We start from the raw sequence: 7,817 nt of genomic DNA on the forward strand, positions 1-7,817 counted from the left end.
TAAAATTTATCAATCAAACAAATAAAAATTTTAATTAAATGATAGAATTATACATAATATAAAATTTTTAAGGATTAATATTGAACCGTACCTAGCACGACTTAAACCGACTAGTAATATAATAATTGTGATTTAAACAATTTCGATCAAATATGAAATACGAAATACTACTAATTCATAATTCCTAATCTGACGGTCCAAACGACTTTACATAAATAATTATTGCGCCTTTATTGACTTGTAAAACCTTTGAGTTATGTTTCCAAATAGAGACAAAAAGGAAAAAAGAAAGGTTGAAAAAGTAGAATTTGAAAGCATCACAATCCAAGCCCAACCACATAGGAATCACGACATTAAATTTAGACCTCTGTTGTTGGGATTTTTGGTAAATTTTGTACTGCACTAAAACATATACATGGTTCTTGTACTACTCATGGCTCATGCAGTACATGTACAGTTCCCTCCCCTATGCTTATCTATTTTTTGCCTCCTTCGATTCGAATCCCTATTCGTATTCTTCATTTCCAACAACCTCCACATTCTGCGCTTATCTTTTTTTTTTTTTTTTTTTTTTCTCTTCAATTTTATTCACGCACTCTCTATATACTCAAGAACATTATTCTTCTTTTTTGTAATATTGGATCCGGGGGGATTCGTTTGTTCTCTCTCTCTCTCTGCAAATCTTGTTGAATTTCATAGTGTTTATTCACTGTTTATTATTATTATAGTTGTTGATGAGATCGTAATAACTCAGTACGAACAACTGTTTTATACCATATCTGTTGGGCACGGTTTTCAAGAACTCTGTCCAGCAAAGAAAAAAAGGTGATTTTTTTTTACATTTTTGGGCACCCTTTTCAATCTTTTTAAGCCCACCATCATGTTTTTTCTTCTTTGTTATAGTAAGGTCTGGTTGTTGTTTCTGATTTGTAGTGATTAAACGTGTACAGGGAAATGAGTAGAGTTGGTGTAGAATCAATGGAGATTGAAAGAGAAGAAACGGAAGAAGCGAGAGATCATGCTGAAGAAGTGAAGAGAATTCCTCCATGGACTAAACAGATTACTTTTAGAGGAATTGTGGCGAGTGTGTTGATTGGAATTATTTACAGTGTGATAGTGACGAAGCTTAATCTCACTACTGGACTGGTTCCAAATCTCAATGTCTCAGCTGCTCTTCTTGCTTATGTGATCTTACAGTCATGGACAAAGATTCTTAAAAAAGCCAATTTTACATCCACTCCGTTTACTAAACAGGAGAATACTATTATTCAGACCTGTGCTGTTGCATGTTACAGCATTGCTGTGGGAGGTAAAGACTCTTTTTTCCCATTTTGTAATGCTGTTAGCAGATATATCATTCGTTTAGTATGATGATCATATGAAATGAGTGAAGAAATAGGGATTCATAGAGCCGATCCCATGTACTTGTTTGGAATTGAAGCATAGTTGTTGTTGTAGCAGACATATACTTCATTTAGTTTTAGGAGCGGAGCCAAGATGGCCAAAGGGGTTCATCAACGAAAAATTACACAAGTTAACATGGTTAGAATTATTTTTTATCTACGTATAGTAGATTTCGATTCCCTTTGGCATGTTGATGTGTTCATTTCTTTTTGTTTTGAACCTTCTAAGTGAAAATTCTGGTTCCGCCACTGTTTAGTTTGATGATTATATGAAATGAGCTTAAATAAAGAAGTGGAAATTTGCACAGTCGACCCCAACTTGTTTAGGACTAAGTCCTAGTTGTTGTTGTAGCACATATATCCTTCATTTGGTATGGTGATGTGAATGAGCTTACATGAAGAAGTGAAGATTCGTATAACCCGCAGAACTCGTTTGGGACCGAGGCGTATTTGTTGTTCTAGGCTTCTAGCAGATATATCCTTCTGTGTGCCTCTTTAATTGGCGTGCTTGAGGCTTTCAAAATGGGGATTCATTCAATGTTTTCTGGGTTTGTTTTGCTTGTGTTATTTTAGGTGGCTTTGGATCGTATCTTTTGGGACTGAGCAAGAAGATATATGAGCAAGCAGGAGTTGATACAGAGGGCAATACACCAGGGAGCCACAAGGAACCTGGGCTTGAATGGATGATTAGTTTTCTCTTTGTTGTTAGTTTTGTTGGGCTATTAGCCTTGGTTCCTCTTAGAAAGGTACTTTCCAATCTTGCGGCTATCTTCTTTTTGTTCACCTGTTAAAAGACTTAGTAGGCCCTTAGACATGAATAGGTCGATATGTGAAAAAGTAATATTTGAAGTGAAGTTGAAAAAGGGTATATGGAAGTCGAAGTTGTGTCTGCATATGAAGACACAGTTGGGGTTTTGTTGTAAGTGAAAACTTGAAAAACTCCTAGAATCTTTTTTTCAATCTTTAAATTCCATATTTCAAGTTTGAAGTTGAAATAATGGGTCAATTCAAAGAATCTCCAACTATTGTTTCACATATTAGTGATGATTCATCGCGATATCTGGTAATCAAATCTTACAATTTTCTAGGTACAGATTTGCAGGGTTAGCTGCCACCTTCAACTGACTCTTGAATTTTTGTTTATTGGTTCTGGTTCAGATTATGATAATCGACTATAAATTACCTTATCCAAGTGGAACTGCGACTGCTGTTCTGATCAATGGATTTCATACACCCAAGGGAGACAAATTGGCCAGGTATGCAGGATCATAGTGATTAGGAAGAACTTGCCTTGGCACACTAGCTTTTCTTGAGAAATGAAAACTGTGTTCTTCAAATTTCCAGGAAACAGGTTAAAGGATTCTTGAAAGTTTTCTCGTTCAGCTTCTTATGGAGTTTCTTTCAGTGGTTCTACTCTGGTGGAGATCAATGTGGATTTGAAAACTTCCCCACGTTTGGGTTGAAAGCTTGGAAGCAAACGTATGTACTTGCTATAAACTTTTAGCAGCTCATGAATGATTTTGCATTACTACTAGCGCTAATTGATACCATTGAATGTTTCCAGTTTTTTCTTCGATTTCGACATGACTTATGTGGGAGCTGGAATGATTTGTTCCCACATTGTGAACATTTCTTTGCTTCTTGGAGCTGTGCTTTCTTGGGGTATCATGTGGCCTCTAATTACTGAACGCAAAGGAGCTTGGTTCCCTTCAAGTTTACCACAGAGCAGCATGAAGAGTCTAATGGGTTACAAGGTTTTTATCTCCATCGCTCTCCTCCTGGGAGATGGCCTTTACAATTTTGTCAGGACACTTTATTTCACTTTTAGAAACATACATGCCACACGTGCAACAAGGCGGCCTGAATCATGTAAGTTGAAACCGCTTTATGTCTTTTCCTTCCAGTGCTAAATGAATCATTCCCTCTCGCAGCTCTCCTCCATTAGTAATGAAATTTGATTGTAACTTCCTAGTGTCAACCGCTTTACTCCAGTCAAACAGTATCATGATTGTTGAATAACGAAAGAATTTTCTGTTAAGACAATGAGAAGAGGGGCAAAACATTGTCCCCTTTTGTTGAAATTTTATCTTTAACACGGTTTCCTCAATCTTTTTCTGGCAGCATCCTCAGAAAACAAGAATCTACCACTTGATGAGCTGCAGAGAAATGAGATATTCATCAGAGAGAGCATTCCCTTCTGGCTAGCTTGTGTTGGCTACTTGATTTTTTCCCTTATCTCCATCATTGTCATTCCAATAATGTTCCCTGCATTGAAGTGGTATTTCGTGCTCGTTACCTACGTTTTTGCACCATTTTTGAGCTTCTGCAATGCTTATGGTGCTGGTCTAACAGACTTGAATATGGCATACAATTACGGGAAGGTAGCTCTCTTTGTGCTTGCTGCATTTTCCGGGAAAGAGAACGGTGTTGTTGCTGGACTTATTGGATGTGGACTGATTAAGTCCATGGTTTCCATATCTTCTGACCTGATGCATGATTTCAAGACGAGCCACCTGACCCTCACATCCCCGCGTTCCATGCTACTTAGCCAAGCTATTGGAACTGCCATTGGCTGCATCGTAGCACCTCTTTCATTTTTCTTATTCTACATATCTTTTCCTGTGGGGGACCCCAATGGGGAGTACAAAGCTCCTTATGCACTCATCTATAGGAACATGGCAATCTTAGGTGTTGAAGGATTCGCTGCTCTGCCCCACCATTGCTTGCAGCTCTGTTATGGCTTTTTCGCCTTTGCTATCGTTGTCAACTTGGTGAGAGACATAACCCCGGAAAGAGTGGGGAAATGGGTTCCTCTCCCAATGGCTATGGCTGTTCCTTTCCTTGTTGGTGCTTCCTTTGCAATTGATATGGCTGCAGGCAGCTTGATCGTATACGTATGGCATAAGCTCAACAGCAAGAAGGCCGATTTGATGGTTCCTGCAGTCGCTTCAGGGTTGATTTGTGGTGATGGATTATGGATTCTTCCATCAGCATTACTTGCTTTACTCAAAGTTAGGCCTCCAATTTGTATGGCTTTTTCAGCCGGACAGACGTAGTGAAATTTTCTGATTCTTGAAGCTAAGATGTACGTGTTTGACAAAAAAGCATTTTAGGAATACAGAAATGAGATACCTTAGAGAAGTATTTTAAGGACGAGTATCAAGTCTATGCTTTTAACTTACAAAAGACAGGATTACAATTTAGAAGAGTATCAAGTCTATGCTTTTAACTTACAAAAGACAGGATTAGGAAAATAATCAACGTCTGTAGATGACCTGAAATGCTGCCCATACATCTTTGTTTCTCATAAAAGAAACTTCAGATAGTCTACTGTCCAATGTCTTTTCTTCGGCTCATACTTCCCAAAAATTGACCAAAATGTTCTGTTATGTTTGGTGTAGGTTTAAATTGTTTGTTAGACACACTTCATAACTGGTAAAGTTTGCTGCTATGTGACTAGAAGGTCACGGGTTCAAATGCAAGGTAAGACTACATACAATATACTCTTGTGGTGGGCATAGTGATAGCTTTAATGTATCGGACTGACTTTTTTTTACTTGACAGCTGTTTTGATACTTAGAAGTTTGCTAAAAGGGAGTACTTGTCTCTGTTTAATAAGTTGTATTTAACAAACTCTACTCTGGAGGTTAGATCTAATGGAAAAGTGAAAAGAAAATAATACTTAAGAAACGTCAAGATCACAAAAACTACATCTAAATAAAATCTACGCTGGATTCCAAAAATAAACTAAAATAGTAAAAATTACAATTAAAATATTAGTTCTCGTTGAATCCATTTTTTCAATAGCTCTATTTAATTAACAATCAAGGTTTGTTATAGAACATGTTCACTTTTGACCAATTTAAAAAATTAAAATTGCATAGTCGTAGATTACTCAAATATCGTTTTCACTTGATAGTGAAAGCACTGTATTAATAAGCTTCGAGCGAGCGGACGTCAAAAAAAACCACTTCGTTTTTACGTGGAAACGGAATCTTCTTTTTGTTCTGATTTGAAATTGGAATTGACTTACTAAAGTTAGTGAATTTGTGAACGCTGAATTTTGGAAATTGCAAGATGGCATCATTTCAAAATGATGAAAAAAAATTTCTTTACACCATCACAATGGATTACATAACATATCTAAAAAGATTGGGAAAAGACATCATTTTCATCCCATACTATACAAGAAAAAATCTAAGCCACACCTAAACTATATAAATGACCTATTACGTACCTTAGCTATAAAAAAGTGATACTTTTTACGGACGTGGTGCTGACGTGGCAGCGCGTGTAAAACACCACACTACATGCAAGTGATGTAATGCCTAACAGGGTGTAAGGTGTGTAATAGGTCACTTATATAATTTAGGTATGGATTCGATTTTTCGACTATAGTTTGGAATGAAAACGATGATTTTTCAAAAAGATTCGATCCATGATTGGTATTAACTAAAGAAAGTATCCGTGTTGGGTCCAACTGAGATCACTCACATCCATCCGCATGACCACATGCAAACAACTGCTTTTATTGGAAGAGTCTTTGTAAATGTGTCTTCTCCATGCATTCCAAAAACAAAATCATTTTCAACTGACAAATCTACCACCTTCTGGAATCATCCAAGAACAACATCTTTAAGCACAACACAGTTTTCAATTCAATTCAAAGCAAAGCAAATTCTTTGGCTCAGTAATCACTACATAAACAAGCAAGCTGTTAATTGACAAAAGACTGGCTTACTCCACCTAGTCTTTTGGTAAAATTCGTATGGATGTCAAGAACATTAAGTATTCGTCTTAGACAATGAACTCAGCCGGAGAGCAAATGACTGTCCTCACTGCATGTTAATATCACAAGAACAGACGACAAATCAATGTTCAATGCGAAATACATTAACTTGTTTCTGATTTTCGGATAGCAGTTGATTACTTCCAATGAACTGTTCATGCATTTGTAATTTCATCAAATGAGAACCGAACTACTGAAGCTTAATCTCCAATTCCTGGACATCCATCTTTGGCTTAAACCAACGATGTGGTGGTAATCTCTTCAGTCACTTTTCCAGATCAGAGACCAATGATAGACATAAATTTATCCTTTTTTAAAAAGGATATGGAACTTCTGTTAACTGCACCACGAAGGTGCAAGAATACGTACAGCAAAAAGATTCAGTCTCCCTCTCTTTAAACTGGCAGGGAGTGTACATGAAATCAGTAATAGAGAGAAGCAGCACCAGGATTGTAACAATTACAAACATACACATTTGGAAAAAAGAAGATGAATGTATATTTGTCCTCAAAGCATCTGTATTTTCTTTATTTCCACAGCCCAAATATCGCAGGCTGGCACATTTCTTCATGCTACTTTCACTCTCAACATTTGTACAAAAAATATGCAAAGCAGAACATGATCCATGTAAACATCTATATACAATGCTTTAACCATGCAGGGAGCTGATGCCAACGCCTTATTAAAGACTCGGCAATGACTAAAGATATTCACAGAGTCATCCATCAAAGTGTAATAGAGTTTATACCTACGCGAGTCAGTTTTCAGCCTCAACCATAAGCAGTCACCCAGATCCACAGAACAATTAACGAAAATTTATTAGCATTGAGGAATACATACAATATAAGCTCAACTTTTACTATAGAATAAACAGCAATATCAAAGAAAATTTGACAGACTTCCCATAAGGACAGTAAACTTGATATAAATCAGGTAACAATTCTGGTGGTATCTCAATTAATCGACATTTTTGCCATATTGCTCAGAGCCCCAGTAGACTGCAAATTTTACTCTTGGGCTTACGGGGTTTGCAGAATTCCTTGGGATCACTAGTAAAAGCAAAGCCTAAATGAACGATAATCCGAAATGCCAAATCAAGATTCTGAAGATGCTAAAAGCTGCATCAGAACTATGAACAATAGATGCAGGGGCCATAGGAAGGTAACATTTTCAGCTGGATTAGTTAACTCAAATGTCACAACAAGTTTTGGCTTACTACAGTAAACACCCAAGTATGATCCTTAAGCATAATTCCCACCATAACATCAATTTATAGCCTTTACTGTACATTTTTCTTACGCAGTTCACTGCCAATATTGACCTTACTAGAGTCCCATCAAGGAAGATTATCACATTCAAAGGGCTTATAATTTTCAGTATAGGCCTTCACATCATGCATATATATATAACCAAAAATACGCGAGCACCATTCTTCATGAACTGGATCGAGGGTAGCCCTACTTAGTAATAATTGAGCTAACATAATAAGAAATTCACTTGAACGAATGAATATAGTAAATAAACAACTGTCAATTTGAGCATAATCAAGTTCAAATGTCACATCATAGTCACAAAATGAAATCAAGCTATTATCTTGATTAAAAAAAAAAAAAGAAACAGCTTAC

General features: G+C 36.7%; 1 protein-coding gene across 1 annotated transcript; it reads left to right on the plus strand.

Moving 5' to 3' along the window:
• The first annotated feature begins 512 nt into the window (after positions 1–512).
• LOC107863063 (metal-nicotianamine transporter YSL3) lies at positions 513–4,559 on the plus strand. The gene is made up of 7 exons (XM_047409482.1): positions 513–824; positions 949–1,309; positions 1,977–2,149; positions 2,562–2,659; positions 2,748–2,882; positions 2,968–3,272; positions 3,525–4,559. Exons 2-7 carry the CDS (start codon positions 955–957, stop codon positions 4,457–4,459), a joined length of 2,001 nt encoding a protein of 666 aa, XP_047265438.1. The 5' UTR covers positions 513–824; positions 949–954; the 3' UTR covers positions 4,460–4,559.
• The last annotated feature ends 3,258 nt before the right edge of the window (positions 4,560–7,817 follow it).

The sequence above is a fragment of the Capsicum annuum genome, chromosome 3 (assembly GCF_002878395.1).
Source record: "Capsicum annuum cultivar UCD-10X-F1 chromosome 3, UCD10Xv1.1, whole genome shotgun sequence".
In the NCBI taxonomy this organism is placed as follows: domain Eukaryota; kingdom Viridiplantae; phylum Streptophyta; class Magnoliopsida; order Solanales; family Solanaceae; genus Capsicum; species Capsicum annuum.

Bases quoted from the DNA above. Each gene is read 5' to 3' on its own strand.
- LOC107863063 (XM_047409482.1), top strand. From the start codon at position 955: ATGAGTAGAGTTGGTGTAGAATCAATGGAGATTGAAAGAGAAGAAACG. The intron at 2,660-2,747 runs GTATGCAGGATC...TCAAATTTCCAG, and splicing joins AAGGGAGACAAATTGGCCAG to GAAACAGGTTAAAGGATTCT. The intron at 2,883-2,967 runs GTATGTACTTGC...GAATGTTTCCAG, and splicing joins TTGAAAGCTTGGAAGCAAAC to TTTTTTCTTCGATTTCGACA.